Below are 18,552 nucleotides of genomic sequence, written 5' to 3'. Positions count from 1 at the left end.
ACCAACTACTTCTCAGATAGAGTTCAATGTGTCAAATCGGAGGGCCTGTTGTCTGGACCTATGGCAGTCTCTATGGGGGTGCCACAGGGTTCAATTCTTGGGCCGACTCTTTTCTCTGTGTATATCAATGATGTCGCTCTTGCTGCTGGTGACTCTCAGATCCACCTCTACGCAGACGACACCATTTTGTATACATCTGGCCCTTCATTGGACACTGTGTTAACAAACCTCCAAACGAGCTTCAATGCCATACAACACTCCTTCAGTAGCCTCCAACTGCTCTTAAACACTAGTAAAACTAAATGCATGCTCTTCAACCGAACGCTGCTTGCACCCGCCCACCCGACTAGAATCACTACTCTCGACGGGTCTGACCTAGAGTATGTGGACAACTACAAATACCTAGGTGTCTGGTTAGACTGTAAACTCTCCTTCCAGACTCACATAAAAAATCTCCAATCCAAAGTTAAATCTAGAATCGGTTTCCTATTTCGCAACAAAGCCTCCTTCACTCATGCTGCCAAACATGCCCTCGTAAAACTGACTATCCTACCGATCCTTGACTTCGGCGATGTCATTTACAAAATAGCCTCCAACACTCTACTCAGCAAATTGGATGTAGTCTATCACAGTGCCATCCGTTTTGTCACCAAAGCCCCATATACTACCCACCACTGTGACCTGTACGCTCTTGTTGGCTGGTCCTCACTACATATTCGTCGCCAAACCCACTGGCTCCAGGCCATCTATAAATCACTGCTAGGCAAATCCCGCCTTATTTTAGCTCATTGGTCACCATAGCAACACCCACCCGTAGTCTGCGCTCCAGCAGGTATATCTCACTGGTCATCCCCAAAGCCAACACCTCCTTTGGCCGCCATTCCTTCCAGTTCTCTGCTGCCAATGACTGGAACAAATTGCAAAAATCTCTGAAGCTGGAGACACTTATCTCCCTCACTAACTTTAAGCATCAGTTGTCAGAGCACCTTACCGTTCACTGCACCTGTACACAGCCCATCTGAAATTAGCCCGCCCAACTACCTCATCCCTATATTGTTATTTATTTTGCTCATTTGTACCCCAGTATCTCTATTTGCACATCATCTCTTGCACATCTATCATTCCAGTGTTAATACTAATTGTAATTATTTTGCACTATAGCCTATTTATTGCCTTACCTCCATAACTTGCTACATTTACACACACTGTATATATTTTTCTGTTGTATTTTTGACTTTGTTTTGTTTTACCCCATATGTAACTCTGTGTTGTTGTTTTTATCGCACTGCTTTGCTTTATCTTGGCCAGGTCGCAGTTGTAAATGAGAACTTGTTCTCAACTGGCTTACCTGGTTAAATAAAAAAATTAGTTGGGAGAATTTTGGCCCATTCCTCCAGACATTGCTGGTGTAACTGAGTCAGGTTTGTAGGCCTCCTTGCTCGCACATGCTTTTTAAGTTCTGCCCACACATTTTCTATAGGATTGAGGTCAGGGCTTCGTAATGGCCACTAGTTTTTTAAATATTTTTAGTAATTTAGCATACGCTCTTATCCAGAGCGACTTACAGTTAGTGAGTGCATACATTTTATTTTCTTCATACTGGTCCCCTGTGGGAAACGAACCCACAACCCTGGCTACCAACTGAGCTACATGGGACTATGACTTTGTTGTCCTTAAGCCATTTTGCCACAACTTTGGAAGTATGCTTGGGGTCACTGTCCATTTGGAAGACCCATTTGCGACCAAGCTTTAACTTCCTGACTGATGTCTTGAGATGTTGCTTTAATATATCCACATAATTTCCCTTCCTCATGATGCCATCTATTTTGTGAAGTGCATCAGTCCCTCCTGCAGCAAAGCATGATGCTGCCACCCCCGTGCTTCACGGTTGGGATGGTGTTCTTCGGCTTGCAAGCATCCCCCTTTATCCTCCAAACATAACGATGGTCATTATGGCCAAACAGTGGCTTCTTCCTTGCTGAGCGGCCTTTCAGGTTATGTTGATATAGGACTCGTTTTACTGTGGATGTAGATACTTTTGTACCTGTTTCCTCCAGCATCTTCACAAGGTCCTTTGCTGTTGTTCTGGGATTGATTTGCACTTTTCGCACCAAAGTACGTTCATCTCTAGGAGACATCTCCTTCCTGAGCGGTATGACGTCTGCGTGGTCCCATGGTGTTTATACTTGCGTACTATTGTTTGTACAGATGAACGTGGTACCTTCAGGCGTTTGGAAATTGCTCCCAATGATGAACCAGACTTGTGGAGGTCTATAAAAAAATGTCTGAGGTCTTGGCTGATTTCTTTTGATTTTCCCATGATGTCAAGCAAAGAGGCACTGAGTTTGAAGGTAGGCCTTGAAATACATCCACAGGTACACCTCCAATTGACTCGAATGATGTCTCCTGTAGCTCAATTGGTAGAGCATGGCGCTTGCAACGCCAGGGTTGTGGGTTCAATTCCCACAGGGGGCCAGTATGAAAAATGTATGCTGTAATTCGCTCTGGATAGCGTCTGCTAAATGACTAAAATGTAAATGGAATTAGCCTATCAGAAACTTCTAAAGCATGACATCATTTTCTGGAATTGTCCAAGCTGTTTAAAGGCACAGTCAACTTAGTGTATGTAAACTTCTGACCCACTGGAATTGTGATACAGTGAATTATAAGTGAAATAATCTGTCTGTAAACAATTGTTGGAAAAATTACTTGTGTCATGCACAAAGTAGATGTCCTAACCGACTTGCCAAAACTATAGTTTGTTAACACGACATTTGTGGAGTGGTTGAAAAACAAGTTTTAATGACTCCAACCTAAGTGTATGTAAACTTCCGACTTCAACTGTATCTGTCTCTCACACCCTACACTGTGTCTGCCAGTTTCTCTCGCTCTGCTTATTGCTTCACCCTCAACCCCTTCACACTCTTACTCCCTCCATAGTCACCACAGGGCCAGCCTCTCTGCGCATGCTCTCTATTTCTCTCTGCCTGCTCTCTCACTCTCACTAATTTGGTTCTAGTTACTGACTCAAACAGGGTTGAGTAGAAAAGGCCCATATCATCTCTATCAGACGTCCCATTCATGACCAAACCCAGCACCATCTGCCAGCATCCTCCATACCACACTGAGCCAGGCGCCAACTCTTGCGCCAAGCACGATCACTAGCACTCTAAAGTATTACAGGAAGGCTACATCGCACAGAAGTGTTTTATGAAAGTTTCAGCCAAATAGAAGACTAAATAACCACCACTGGAGAGATTCTTAATGAAAACCTGCTCCAGAGCGCTCAGGATCTCAGACTGGGGCGAAGGTTCACCTTCCAACAGGACAACAACCCTAAGCACACAGCCAAGACAATGCAGGAGTGGCTTCGGGACAAGTCTCTGAATGTCCTTGAGTGGCACAGCCAGAGCCTGGACTTGAACCCGATCTAACATCTCTGAGTAAAAGGTCTGAATACTTATGTAAATGTAATATTTCCGTTTTTGTTTTTTTATAAATGAGCAGAAATCTCTAAAAACCAGTTTTTGCTTCATCATTATGTGGAATTTTGTGTAAATTAATGAGAAACACAAAACAATTTAATCAATTTTTGAGAAGGCTGTAACGTAACAAAATGTGGAAAAGGTCAAGGGGTCTGAATACTTTCCGAAGGTACTGTATATATTGACTGCCAGACCATTTTCATAAATCATGACTATCAATGATGTCTAACTGACATCTATCCCGCCTCTTGAATTCAAGTTTTTTGACACAGGGGAGGGGGCCAGTAACTTTATGATAAAACTTTATCAATGTACCAGCAACAGTAATTTTTCACACTTTGGTCATCCTATTTTGATCTGGTTTCATCCAAATATCATAAAATTTGATTAAAAACATGGTTTTGACTGTGTGGGACCTTTAAAGCCAATATCCTGCAATTCTATACATTTAGCCATGGAGCTGAGAGAAAATATTGCCATTTTAAAACTAGTTTCCTACAATTCTAGACCTGACTAATGCTGTGTTCTTATGCTCAAACATTATAACAAAATCAATGTGGCCTGATTGTCTTTTATTTTGGTTATTGTACAGTGCCTATTGTCTACACACCACTTGGATTTCTTCACATTTTAATTTTCTGGTCTTGCTATAGATTTCCAAGCAGATTCAAGTCAAAACTGTAACTTGGCCACTCAATAACATTCACTGTCTTCTTGGTAATCAACTCCTGTGTAGATTTGGCTTTGTGTTGTAGGTTATTGTCTTGCTGAAAGGTGAATTCCTCTCCCAGTGTCTGGTGTAAAGCAGACTGAAGCAGGTTTTCATCTAGGATTCTACCTGTGCTTAGCTCAATCCCGTTTCTTTTCATCCTGAAAAACTCCCTAGTCTTTGCCGATGTCAAGCATACCCATACCATGATGCAGCCACCACCACGCTTGAAAATAAGGAGGCAGTTACTCAGTGATGTGTTGTGTTGGATTTTCCCCAAATATAAGGCTTTGCATTTAGGCCAAAAAGTTTCTTAATTTTTTGCAGTATTAGTTTAGTGCCCTGTTGCATGTTTTGGAAAATCATTATTCTGTGTATTTTTATTCTTCTTTTCACTCTGTCATTTAGATCATTATTGTAGAGTCGCTACAACGTTGTTGATCCATCCTCAGTTTTCTCCCATCACAGCCATTGAACTCTGTAGCTGTTTTGCGCCCTTGGTGACATCCCTAAGCAGTTTCCTTCCTGTCCTGCAGCTCAGTTGAGAAGGACGACTGCACGTTTAATGCTTCTGGGTTGTTTAGTACATCATCCACAGCATAATTATTAACTTGACAATGCTTACAAATATACTCAATGTCAGATTTTGTATTGTTACCCATCTACCAATCACTGACGTTCTTTATGAGGCTTTCGAAAAGCTCCCTGGTCTTTGTAGTTGATTCTGTGCTTGAAATTCAATACTTGACTGAGGTACCTTACAGATGTTGTATGTATGGGGGACAGAGGAAGGGGTTGTCATTCAAAAATCATGCAAACCCCTATTATTTCAAACAGAGTGAGTCCATATAACTTATGTGATTTGTTAAGCCAAATTTTACTTCTGAACTAACAACTAATTCACCCCCTATTCAACGACTTTAAACACATAAAAAATATTTTTATTCATTTGTAAAAATGTGTTGAATTTCTTTTCACTTTGACATTATGGAGTATTTTTGGTAGATCAATGACAAAAAATTACATTTAAATCTATTTAAACCCCACTTTGTAACCCAACAAATTTGAAAAAAGTTCAAGGTGATGTAGACTTCCTATAGGCACTGTTTGTTCTCAAAGTTTATAGGCTATTATTAAAAAATATATAGGTCCATTATATTTTCTAAATAGTTTCTATTTGATTTTAGTCATTTAAGTTTACACTGAAAGCGTTTCTACATCCCCAAAATGTATTTCAGTACCTCCTCCTGTTGAGATAAGCCTATAGAGAGGACTTATAGGATAGACAGACCGTCCCCAGCGTCGATCTTGTAAGCAATGTTTAGACACATGGATGAGGGATGAATGGCAAGGCAATCAGAGGACTATAACAGGAGGAGAATCCATTCTGGAGTAGTTCTGTTTTAACAAAGCCGTTTAGACTAAGGAGCAGTGACAATAGATTAGAGAACGAGAGAGAGAAAGAGAAAGAGAAAGAGCAGGATAAAAGTGAATATGGTAAACTAAATGAAAGATGGATACACACAGAGAGAAAGAGAATCATACATCCTTTATACTTCAAAGTCTAGTGATAACCCGGTAATGAGGCCTCTCATTTGAGGGTAACACATCAAAGTTAATCAATTTTGTGCTTTAATATTATTTTTTATTTTTATACGTTTTAAGATTATTATTCGTTTTTATTCAGTTTAGTTTCAGTTAGTTTTCAGATCTGATTTACTATTTGTTTTTTAAATTTAAGTTTTATAAAAAAATATATATTTTATTTTAGGTTTCTATTTAATTTCAGTTTTAGGGACAGAATGTAGCCTGTGAGTGGGAGGCTAGGAGCCATTTATGTGTTGTGTATTTTTTGTGATGTCCCTTCTTGCCACAATGCATAAGGTGATGGATCAGGTCATAGGTTAGGTTAGGTTTAAAGGCCGATAGCAGTCAAAAACGTGATTTATATATATTTCCACACTAAAATACTGTGAAATTATGAAAAATTATGATAATGCCCTTTTAATGTAAGAGCTGGAATTTCAACCTGTTTTGGTGGGATGGAGTATTAGACTGTCTGGAGTCATCACCAGGCAGTAAATGAGTTAATAGACCAATAGTAAAAAGAGAGTTCCAAACCTGCCAATAACAGATCGTTTTCAGTTTTCCCTTCCCCACTCAAACCACTCCCCGAGAGTCTTAGCGAAATTCTTGCTTCAGAAATTGCACTTTGCTAAGAAGCTATTTTTGTTCCTTTTTGACAATTTTAATTGAAAACAATCACAGTAATGTACTTATTTGTTACCCAGATGCACAAAATAAACAGTAGTAGTGGGTCAATTTACGCAACAACCAGGAGCTTTGAACTGCGAGGCTAAACTTCTCAGCTGTTTTGGTCTGTAGCTACCACGTTGTAGCAGCGTGAAATGCACCGGTGCACATGCGCAGATATTCTGTGTGACTGTGTGAAAGCAAAGTCAGAGAGGAAGAGGCAAAGCGAGAGGTTTTACCTCGCCCAAAATCTGTCTGCTTGAGATAAGTGGGGATTTAATGGGGTTTTTTTCACTTTCATTTTGTTCTGCCTGTAGCTTTAGAATTGGTTCCTGTTTTAGTCACGTCTTTGGTCACGTTCGTATTGGTACACATTTTTACATTTTACAGTTAGTGAGTGCATACATTTTCATACTGGCCCCCCGTGGGAAACGAACCCACAACCCTGACATTGCAAGCGCCATGCTCTACCAACTGAGCTACAGGGGATACCTGTCCCCACCAAAAAGTCCCTAATGATTTGTTGACAAATAGTGCCTCCCACTAGCCAGGCATTGGCTGTATGGTGCAGTTGGTGAGAAGCAACTGCAGTGACTTGAAGGCAACTTAATCAAAAACTGCATGACCTTTGATCACATGGTTTTTGTAAAGTTAAAAATGTTTCTGATCAAATGTGCCCAATATATCCTGTACTGCTTGTGGCAATGTAATCTTGTGAGTCTATAAAATATAGAAAGTCAATGGGCGGTTTCGAGCTGATCACTTTTGTGAAGTCGGTGACCATTATTGGTCACCACCTTTCAAAGTGTGTTGCATTATGGGGATAAATATTGGCCAGGGACAAAGTTGTGGAGAAGTATAGATCAGGGTTGGGTTATAAAAAAATATCAGAAACTTTGAACATCCCACAGAGCACCATTAAATCCATTTTTAAATAATTGAAAGAATATGGCACCACAACAAACCTGCCAACAGAGGGCTGCCCACCAAAACTCATGGACCAGGCAAGGAGGGCATTAATCAGAGAGGCAACAAAGAGACCAAAGATAACTCTGAAGGAGCTGCAAAGCTCCACAGCAGAGATTGGAGTATCTGTCCATAGGACCACTTTAAGCCGTACACTCCACAGAGCTGGGCTTTACGGAAGAGTGGACAGAAAAAAGCCATTGCTTAAAGAAAAAAATTAGCAAACACGTTTGGTGTTCGCCAAAAGGAATGTGGAAACTCCCCAAACATATGGAAGAAGGTACTCTGGTCAGATGAGACTAAAATTGAGCTTTTTGGCCATCAAGGAAAACACTATGTCTGGCGCAAACCCAACTCCTCTCATCACCCAGAGAACACCATCCCCACAGTAAAGCATGGTGGTGGCAGCATCAGGCTGTGGGGATGTTTTTCATTGGCAGGGACTGGGAAACTGGTCAGAATTGAAGGAATAATGGATGGCGCTAAATACAGGGACATTCTTGAGGGAAACCTGTTTCAGTCTTCCAGAGATTTGAGACTTGGACGGAGGTTCACCTTCCAGCAGGACAATGACCCTGAGCATACTGCTAAAGCAACACTCGAGTGGTATAAGGGGAAACATTTAAATGTCTTGGAATGGCCTAGTCAAAGCCCAGACCTCAATCCAATTGAGAATCTGTGGTTTGACTTAAAGATTGCTGTACACCAGCGGAACCCATCCAACTTGAAGGAGCTGGTGCAGTTTTGCCTTGAAGAATGGGCAAAAATCCCAGTGGCTAGATGTGTCAAGCTTATGGAGACATACCCCAAGAGACTTCCAGCTATAATTGGGGGATAGTTATGCACGCTCAATTTTTCTGTTTTTTTGTCTTATTTCTTGTTTGTTTCACAATAAAAAAATATTTTGCATCCTCAAAGTGGTAGGCATGCTGTGTAAATCAAATTATACAAACCCCCCAAAAATCCATTTTAATTCCAGGTTGTAAGGCAAAAAATAACAAAATAAAAAGACCATAATTCATGATGGTTTTTATTGTACATTAGTTTCAGTATACTTGTATTTTTTCATGTTAATTATTTAATTTCAGTTTAATCAAAAAAAATGTCATGATTAGTTTTAATTTCATTTTACATTTACGTCATATAGCAGATGCTCTTATCCAGAGCGACTTACAGTTAGTGAATGCATACATGTTTTTTTCATACTGGCCCCCTGTGGGAAACAAACCCACATCCCTGCCGGCCAAACCCTCCCCTACCTTGGACGATGCTGGACCAATTGTGCGCCGCCCATGGGTCTCCCAGTTGCGGCCGGCTGCAACAGAGCCTGGACACGAACCAGGATCTCTAGTGGCACAGCTAGCTCTGCGATGCAGTGCCTTAGACCACTGCGCCACTCTGGTTTTTAAGTTTACTATAATAACCTTTTAACACATACAGTGCATTCGGAAAGTATTCAGACCCCTTGATTTTTTCCACATTTTGTTACGTTACAGCCTTGTTCTAAAAATGATTATAAATTGTTTTATTTCCTCATCAATCTACACACAATACCCCATAATGACAATGCAGAAACAGGTTTTAATAAATGTTTGCTAAATTATAAAAAATGTAAAACAGAAATATCACACCTACATAAGTATTCAGACCCTTTACTCAGTACTTTGTTGAAGCACCTTTGGCAGTGATAACAGCCTCAAGTCTTCTTGGGTATAACGCTACAAGCTTGGCACACCTGTATTTGGGGAGTTTCTCCCATTCTTCTCTGCAGATCCTCTCAAGCTCTGTCAGGTTGGATGGGGAGCGTCGCTGCACAGCTACTTTCAGGTCTCTCCAGAGATGTTTGATCGGGTTCAAGTCCGGGCTCTGGCTGGGCCACTCAAGGACATTCAGAGGCTTGTCCCAAAGCCACTCCTGCGTTGTCTTGGCTGTGTGCTTAGGGTTGTTGTCCTGTTGGAAGGTGAACCTTCGCCCCATTCTTAGGTCCTGAGCGCTCGGGAGAAGGTTTTCATCAAGGATCTCTCCGTACTTTGCTCCATTCACCTTTCCCTGGATCCTGATTAGTCTCCCAGTCCCTGCCGCTGAAAAACATCCCCACAGCATGATGCTGCCACCACCATGCTTCACCGTAGGGATAGTGCCAGGTTTCCTCCAGACGTGACGTTTGGCATTCAGGCCAAAGAGTTCAATCTTGGTTTCATCAGACCAGAGAATCTTGTTTCTCATGGTCTGAGAGTCTTTAGGTGCCTTTTGGCAAAGTCCAAGCGGGCTGTCATGTGCCTTTTACTGAGGAGTGGCTTCCGTCTGCTCACTCTACCATAAAGGACTGATTGGTGGCATGCTGCAGAGACAGTTGTCCTTCTGGAAGGTTCTCCCACCTCCACATAGGAACTCTGGAGCTCTCTCATTGTGACCATCGGGTTCTTGGTCACCTCCCTGACCAAGATCCTTCTCCCCCGATTGCTCTGTTTGGCTGGGTGGCCAGCTCTAGGAAGAACCTTGCTGGTTCCAAACTTCTTCCATTTAAGAATGATGGAGTCCACTGTGTTCTTGGGGACCTTCAATGCTGCAGAAATGTTTTGGTACCCTTCCCCAGATCTGTGCCTCGACACAATCCTATCTCGGAACTCTACAGACAATTCCTTCGACCTCATGGCTTGATTTTTGCTCTGATTTGAACTGTCAACTGTGGGACCTTATATAGACAGGTGTGTGCCATTCCAAATCATGTCCAATCAATTGAATTTACCACAGGTGGACTCCAATCAAGTTGTAGAAACATCTCAAGGATGATCAATGGAAACAGGATGCACCTGAGCTCAATTTCGAGTCTCATAGCAAAGTGTCTGAATACTTATGTAAATAAGGTATTTTAGTTTTAGTTTTTTTTGCTAAAATTTCTAAAAACCAATTTTCACTTTGTCATTATGGGGTATTGTGTGTAGAGAATAAAACAAATATTTAATCAATTTTAGAATTAGGCTGTAACGTAACAAAATGTGGAAAAAGTCAAGGGGTCTGAATACTTTCCGAAGGCACTGTAGGTCCTGGATGGGCTGTACTCACTACCCTCTGTAGCGCCTTACGGTCGGATGCCGATCAGTTGCCATACATGGCGGTGGTGCAACAGGTCAGGATGCTCTCGATGGTGCAGCTGTATAACTTTTTGAGGATCTGGGGACCCATGCCAAATCTTTTCAGTCTCCTGAGGGGGAAAAAGCGTTGTCGTGCCCTCTTCATTACTTTCTTGGTGTGTTTGGCCCATGAGAGTTTGTTGGTGATGTGGACACCAAGGAACTTGAAACTCTCTACCCGTTCCACTACAGCTCCGCCGATGTGAATGGGGGCGTGTTCTGCCCTCCTTTTCCTGTATTCCATAATCATCTCCTTTTCCTGCTCACGTTGAGGGAGAGGTTGTTGTCCTGGCACCACAAAATGCCAGGTCTCTGACCTCCTCCCTATAGGCTGTATCATCGTTGTTGGTGATCAGGCCTACCACCGTTGTGTCGTCAGCAAACTTAATGATGGTGTTGGAGTCGTGCTTGGCCACGCAGTCGTAGGTGAACAGGGAGTACAGGAGGGGACTGAGCACGCACCCCTGAGGGGCCCCCGTGTTGAGGATCAGCGTGGCAGATGTGTTGTTGCATACCCTTACCAACTGGGTGCGGCCCGTCAGGAAGTCCAGGATTCAGTTGCAGAGGGAGGTGTTTAGTCCTAGGGTCCTTAGCTTAGTGATGAGCTTTGTGGGCACTACGGTGTTGAACGCTGAGCTGTAGTCAATGAACAGCATTCTCACATTGGTGTTCCTTTTGTCCAGGTGGGAAAGGGCAGTGTGGAGTGCGATTGAGATTGCGTCATCTGTGGATCTGTTGGGGCGGTATGCAAATTGGAGTTGGTCTAGGGTTTCTGTGATGATGGTGTTGATGTGTACTCCTGAGTGGCGCAGTGGTCTAAGGCACTGCATCGCAGTGCTAACTGTGCCACTAGAGATCCTGGTTTGAATCCAGGCTCTGTCGCAGCCGGCCGCGACCGGGAGACTCATGGGCGGCGCACAATTGGCCCAGCGTCGTCCAGGGTAGGGGAGGGAATGGCCGGCAGGGATGTAGCTCAGTTGATAGAGCATGGCGTTTGCAACGCCAGGGTTGTGGGTGTGATTCCCATGGGGGGCCAGTATAAAAAAATATGTATTCACTAACTGTAAGTCGCTCTGGATAAGAGCGTCTGCTAAATGACTAAAATGTAATGTAAAATGTGTGCCATTACCAGCCTTTCAAAGCACTTCATGGCTACTGACTTGAGTGCTACGGGGCAGTAGTCATTTAGGCAGGTTACCTTCGCTTTCTTGGCCACAGGAACTATGGTGGTCTGCTTGAAACATGTTAGTATTACAGACTCGGTCAGGGAGAGGTAGAAAATGTAAATGTAGACACTTGCCAGTTGGTCCGCGCTTGCTCTGAGTACACGTCTTGGTAATATGTCTGGCCCCGCGTCCTTGTGAATGTTGACCTGTTTAAAGGTCTTGCTCACATTGATTATGGAGAGCGTGATCACACAGTCGTCCAGAACAGCTGGTGCTCTCATGCATGCTTAAGTGTTGCTTGCCTCGAAGTGAGCATAAAAGGCATTTATCGCGTCACTGGACAGCTCGCAGCTGGGTTTCCCTTTGTAGTCTGTAATAGTTTGCACTTATTGATGAACCCGGTGACTGAGGTGGTATACTCATCAATACCATTGGAAACAGGATGCACCTGAGCTCAGTTTCGAGTCTCATAGCAAAGGGTCTGAATACTTTTGCTAACATTTCTAAAAAGCTGTGTTCGCTTTGTCATTATGAGGTATTGTGTGTAGATTGATGAAGAAAATGTGTATTTAATCCATGTTAGAGTAAGGGTGTAACGTAACAAAATGTGGAAAAAGTCAAGGAGTCTGAATACTTTCCGAATGCACTGTATGAATCAAAAGTCTAGAGAGTTCAATGCTTTGTCCGAGGAACATGAATTGAGGAAACGACCTGGGCAAAACTGGTTGCAATGACGTCATTATGCTATGTTGAGTGAGGTGGGTTGAGGTGGAGCATCACCACTCACCATTCTGGATGTCCTTCATGTCCAAGTGGATGCTAGACATGAGGATCCCCACGTTCTGAGATCGCTTGGTGTTCAACAGCTTCACCAGCTGAGAGAGAGCGAGTGCGAGAGAGAGCGCAAGAGAGAGAGAGCGAGAGAGAGAGAGAGAGAGAGAGAGATGGGAAGAGATCGAGAGAGGGGAAGAGAGCGAGAGATGGTAAGAGAGCGAGAGATGGGAAGAGAGCGAGAGAGAGAGAAAGAAAGATAGAGAGAGAGAGAGAACAGTGAAGGGAAAGAGGATCAAGTCCAAAACAGGTCGAAACTGAACCTCAATCTCCCTTTATCTTTTCCTTTTATGGGAAATGAACTGTTGCCACTTCTCCCACAAACATTATGCAAATTTATAAACTACAGTTTTCCCTTCTAGATCAGTTCTCCACATACATCATATTTTCGATGAGGGGATCTAGAATTTGTAGATCTTAGAGACATCTCGACTTATTTATCACTTGAACCTGTCACGCTGATAATGCAGTTCATATGGAGATAAGTAGGAAAGCATTTTCAAATATGGCCCACTAAATATACCGTAGTATACGTTCATTGTGCTCTTTTCTCTGTGATTATATGTTTATCAAACCACAAAAGGCATTACACAAACCACAAAAGGCATTAAAGGCTGTGTATCAATGGCAAGACGCCACTATTTAAAAGTCAAATGTCACAACAACAATGTGAGAATAGATTGGCAGATCACAAATATATTTAGTTAACTGCTTAAGATTGTGGAGTCAAAAAATATTGTTTATCTTGTACAATAATTATCCATCACCAATCTCTTTTATATTGTGCCAAGTAAATCATACATACATTTACAACTGCTGATGAAGTTTAAATATATATTGTAATATATATTGATAAACCAACAGCCATGGACAGTATCATGTACATATGTTCTATCATCATTTGACCAGTTTATTACAACATGAAAATAATCCTGCAGCAACAGGACATGTGTCACGATCGTCGGATATAGAGGACCAAGGCGCAGCGTGGAAGGTGAACATACTTATTTATTAAATGATACACGAACAAAACAACAAATCGATACGTGACGTCCACAGGTGCAAACCACAAACCAACACGGAACAAGATCCCACAAACACTGTGGGAAAACCACCTGACTAAATATGGTTCCCAATCAGAGACAACCAGCAACAGCTGATACTCGTTGCCTCTGATTGAGAACCACTCCGGCCAACATAGATATACAAAACTAGACTAGACACAACGAGCACAAAACATAAACTCTACACACCCTGGCTCAACTTAAAAGAGTCCCTAGAGCCAGGGCGTGACAACATGTGCATCTGATTTAATATGTGGATTATAATTAATTGACATTTCTGTAGGGTTGATACATTTTTAGTTAGGGCAAATCAAGTCTTACATTTTAAAGTGGAAATTACAAACTTTTGAAGCCTTTATAACCTAGAATACACTACAAGTTAGCATTTCCTGCTATGCAGGACAATTGTCTGCGACAACAGAGTGATTAAATTAAGATAGTACACCTGTATGGTTTACAGTAGACTCTCTCTGTGACCACAGTCAGGCTGAGTATGCAGAGTGGCTGCTGGGTATTAAGGTGGAGATAAAAAATTATAATAATAGAACGTGGAGTCAGTTACATCACTGAACTGCTGCCTCTGCCTCCTGCCATAGCCAAAACAGAGACAGTCTATCACGTCTACATATCTAGCTAAATGGTTTCCAAACACACTGTAGACATAATATAATTTAATTTCAATGCTAAAAGACACACAGCTATTATGGGTGCATAATGGTGGTACTACACAGCAGTATAATATTGTCTGTTCATAGTGAAGATCATTATAGCACATTGTATATCATTTTTACAGGATATACAGAAGAACTCTTCTCCTGCAGTATATCATAACAATTCTATCATAAACTGTTTTATTAATTGACAGTAAATGATCCATTAAAAAAAATATAAATAATTTCCGTTTTCATACATACCACATGCAGAATTTGAATCTCCGATTTTAAAAGATCTTTAATTTACGTCAACCATCCCTTTATATTTTATTTGTTTCTTTCCTATGTCATGAGTCAATCATTCCAATAATACGGTGTTTTCAACGTTGGCCAACACGGATTTCTAGAAACCCACAAACCTCTGCATCACATACCAGAGGGCAAATTTGGTCTCCATTAGACCATAAAAGAGAATAAATTACATGAGAAGATATACTGTAAGAGACATGTCTAGCACTTTCGATGTAATGCATACAAATTGCTTTACAAATGTTATTACATTATTACCATAAAAGTTATTGTTCATATCCAAGTGACAAATGTTGTTTGGTCGGTTGGTTGATTGAATCCAGACATACACTACATGACCAAAAGTATGTGGACACCTGCTCGTCGAACATCTCATTCCAAAATCATGGGCATTAATATGGAGTTGGTCCCCTCTTTGCTGCTATAACTAGATGTTAGAACATTGCTTGCTTCCATTCAGCCATGAGAGCATTAGTGAGGTCGGGCGCTGATGTTTGGCGATTAGGTCTGGCTTGCAGTCAGTGTTCCAATTAATTCCAAAGGTGTTCGATGGGGTTAAGGTCAGGGCTCTGTGCAGGCCAGTCAAGTTCTTCCACAACGATCTCGACAAACCATTTCTGTATGGACTTCGCTTTGTGCAAGGGGGCATTGTCATGCTGAAACAGGAAAGGGCCTTCCCCAAACTGTTGGCACAAAGATGGAAGCACAGAATCGTCTAGAATGTCATTGTATGCTGTAGTGTTAAGATTTCCATTCACTGGAACTAAGGGGCCTAGCCCGAACCATGAAAAACAGCCCCAGACCATTATTCCTCCTCCACCAAACATTACAGTTGGCACTATGCATTCGGGCAGGTAGCGCTATCCTGGCTTCCGCCAAACTCAGATTCGTCCATCGGACAGCCAGATGGTGAAGCGTGATTCATCACTCCAGAGAACGCGTTTCCACTGCTCCAGAGTACTATGACGGTGAGCTTTACACCACTCCAGCCGACGTTTGGCATTGCGCATGGTCATCTTAGGCTTGTGTGCGGCCGTTCGGCCATGGAAACCCATTTCATGAAGCTCCAGATGAACAGTTCTTATGCTGACGTTGCTTCCAGAGGCAGTTTGGAACTCAATAGTGAGTGTTGCAACAGAGGACAGAAGATTGTAACGCGCTACGCACTTCAGCACTCGGCGGTCCCGTTCTGTGAGCTTGTGTGGCTTACTACTTCGCATTGTTGCTCCTAGACATTCCACTTCACAATAACACCACTTACAGTTGACCGGGGCAGCTCTAGCAGGGCAAAAAAAAATTAGAACTGACTTGTTGGAAAGGTGGCATCCTATGACGGTGCCACGTTGAAAGTCACTGACCTCTTCAGTAAAGCCATTCTACTGCCAATGTTTGTCTATGGAGATTGCATGGCTGTGTGTTCAATTTTATACACCTGTCAGGAACGGGTGTGGCTGAAATAGCCAAATCTACTAATTTGAAGGGGTGTCCACATACTATTGTATATATAGTGTATGTTCTTCACTGCAGCTCTGACTGAGAGAGAGTATGAAAAGTGAATCAGCCTGGGGTTCTGCTCTTCATCAATCATCAAATTTGTCTGTACTGAATACACAGAGGTAGTCCCTCTCACACTAGCGGGAAGAGCACACACAAGGCTCTGTCCCAATACTCTACTAAACCCTATTTTATATCTTCCCTTCCCCTGTGACCACTTAGAGCTGAAGTGCCTGGCTAGTGCTCTACCATGGTATTTCAATCTATCAAATCCTTTTAGATCAGTGGCTGACAGAAAAGGACAGTAGAAACTTAGGAAGGGAAGCTATGTAAGACTATTGGGTCAGAGCCACAGAGCAGCAGTCTGGTCTGCCACAGTGTCTCCCAGTCATCGGTGTGGGTTTATTCACGACACGCCACTCACTGGCTCTGCGCCTCACTGGGCCTGGAAGCCAGGGGGAGCCAGGGGGAGCCAGACCTCACATCACATAATCACTGTCTGGCTACAGTACATCACTTCCTCATGTCATTCCCAGGCAAGTGATTAGAGTGACGGAGAGAAGACAGCAAGAGACAGAGACAGGGATGGGACCAAAGACAGGCAAGGGCAGACAGACAGACAAACGCACGCACGCATACACAATGTACAGTACCTGTTTGGCCTTGGGCTTGGTGATGGTGTCTGATATTGGCTTCTTCTTCTCCTTCACAGCACTTTTGGAGAACAACTCGACAAACTCATAAAAATCCACTGATGGCTCCTCGATCTTCTCCCAAACCAGAGAACCACTCACATCCCTCAAGTAGAAGACAGAAAGATCTGTATTACATCTCTATCATTGGATCTTTATCCTGTTGATGTAATACATTCTTAGAAAAAATTTGCTATCTAGAACCTAAAAGGTTTCTTCGGCTGTCCCCATAGGACAACCCTTTGAAGAACCCTGTTTGGTTCCAGGTAGAACACTTTTGGTTCCAGGTTGAACCCTTTTGGGTTCCATATAAAACCCTTTCCACAGAGGGTTCTACCTGGAACCAAAATGGGTTCTCCAATGGGGACAGCTGAATAATCATTTTGGAACCCTTTTTTCTAAGAGTGTACCTCAAACTTACAATTCAAAGTGTCTGGCATGTTGTGCTTTACCGAGCCCCAGAATGCAGAGAGAATTACTACAGTACCTCTTCAGACAACTACTGTACAGTACATTACATTTCTAATAACTTTATATAACCCACCACTGTGTCCACTGGTTATTATAAGGTGGACTTATTTTCTGACATGTCACAGTACTGCAGTATTATAGCATGACTTCTTTATGTGTGGAGTCGGACCAAGTACATCAGTACCAAAGCACATCACAACACCTGTTTCAACTCAAACAACATCTCAACGCACTCCTTTCCCACATCTTTCTCAAATTTTACACTGGGTTCCCATCTCTATAATATGGCTGATCTTTATCTTCAGTAGAAAACCCATTCTAGAGTTTGGTTAGGAAAGCCTCCATAAATATCAATGATCCATCTCTATCTTTTGCATACGTTCTCATTCATGCGTTATGTTAATGGTTATATCATATAGCTAAATAGGAAGCTATGGATAAACATATACTGTACACTGGGTGTACAAACATTAAGAACACCTTCTCTTTCCATGACCAGGTGAATCTAGGTGAAAGCTATTATCCCTTATTGATGTCACTTGTTAAATCCACTTCAATCAGTGTAGATGAAGGGGAGGAGAAGGTTAAAGAAGGATTTTTAAGCCTTGAGACAATTGAGACATGGATTGTGTATCTGTGCCATTCAGAGGGTGAAAGGGAAAGACAAATGATTTAAGTGCCTTTGAACGGGCTATGGTAGTAGGTGCCAGGCGCACTGGTTTGTGTCAAGAACTGTAAAGTTGCTGGGTTTTTGACGCTCAACAGTTTCCCGTGTGTATCAAGAATGGCCCACCACCCAAAGGACATCCAATCCACTAGACACAACTGTGGGAAGCATTGGAGTCAACATGAGCAAGCATCCCTGTGGAATGCCATTCCCCGAATAATTGAGACTATTCTGAAGGCAAATGTAATGTTTGTATATGTACAGTAATTGGACTAAAGTGGACTGCTAATTACTTTTTAGCATGCAGCTGGATCCTGGTCCAGTAGAGAGGCTTCATGGGCTTGGGGGGCTCGGTGGGTGCCTTCTGGGGGCCAGCAACCTGGGCCATGGAGGCCATGAAACCACCGGGAGGGGGAGGAGGGCCAAAGCCTGGGGTAGAAGGAGGTCCACTGCCGGGGGGTGGGGGCGGAGGAGGGGGGCCCATACCTGGTGGAGGGGGTGGGGGTGGAGGTCCAAAGCTTGGCAGGGGAGGGGGTGGAGGTGGGGGACAAGGTCCACCCATACCTGGTAAAGGAGGAGGAGGGGGTGGAGGAGTAGGAGGACCAGCCCCACCAGGGAGAGGGGGTGGGGGTGGAGGTGGTGGGGCCCCTCCAGAGAG

At 42.8% G+C, this 18,552-nt stretch overlaps 1 protein-coding gene across 1 annotated transcript in view; it reads right to left on the bottom strand.

The window, feature by feature from the left end:
* Window positions 1–18,552, bottom strand: part of fmn2a (formin 2a) — a 68,180-nt gene that overhangs the window by 33,856 nt on the left and 15,772 nt on the right. Inside the window, 3 exon segments of the mRNA XM_045211734.1 lie at window positions 12,501–12,588; window positions 16,718–16,862; window positions 18,188–18,552. Of these exon segments, the coding sequence (XP_045067669.1) occupies window positions 12,501–12,588; window positions 16,718–16,862; window positions 18,188–18,552 (598 nt within the window).

Source organism: Coregonus clupeaformis, chromosome 1 (assembly GCF_020615455.1).
Source record: "Coregonus clupeaformis isolate EN_2021a chromosome 1, ASM2061545v1, whole genome shotgun sequence".
In the NCBI taxonomy this organism is placed as follows: Eukaryota; Metazoa; Chordata; class Actinopteri; order Salmoniformes; family Salmonidae; genus Coregonus; species Coregonus clupeaformis.
The sequence above is the reverse complement of the archived record's forward strand: the minus strand, read 5'-3'. Positions and strand labels throughout refer to the sequence as shown.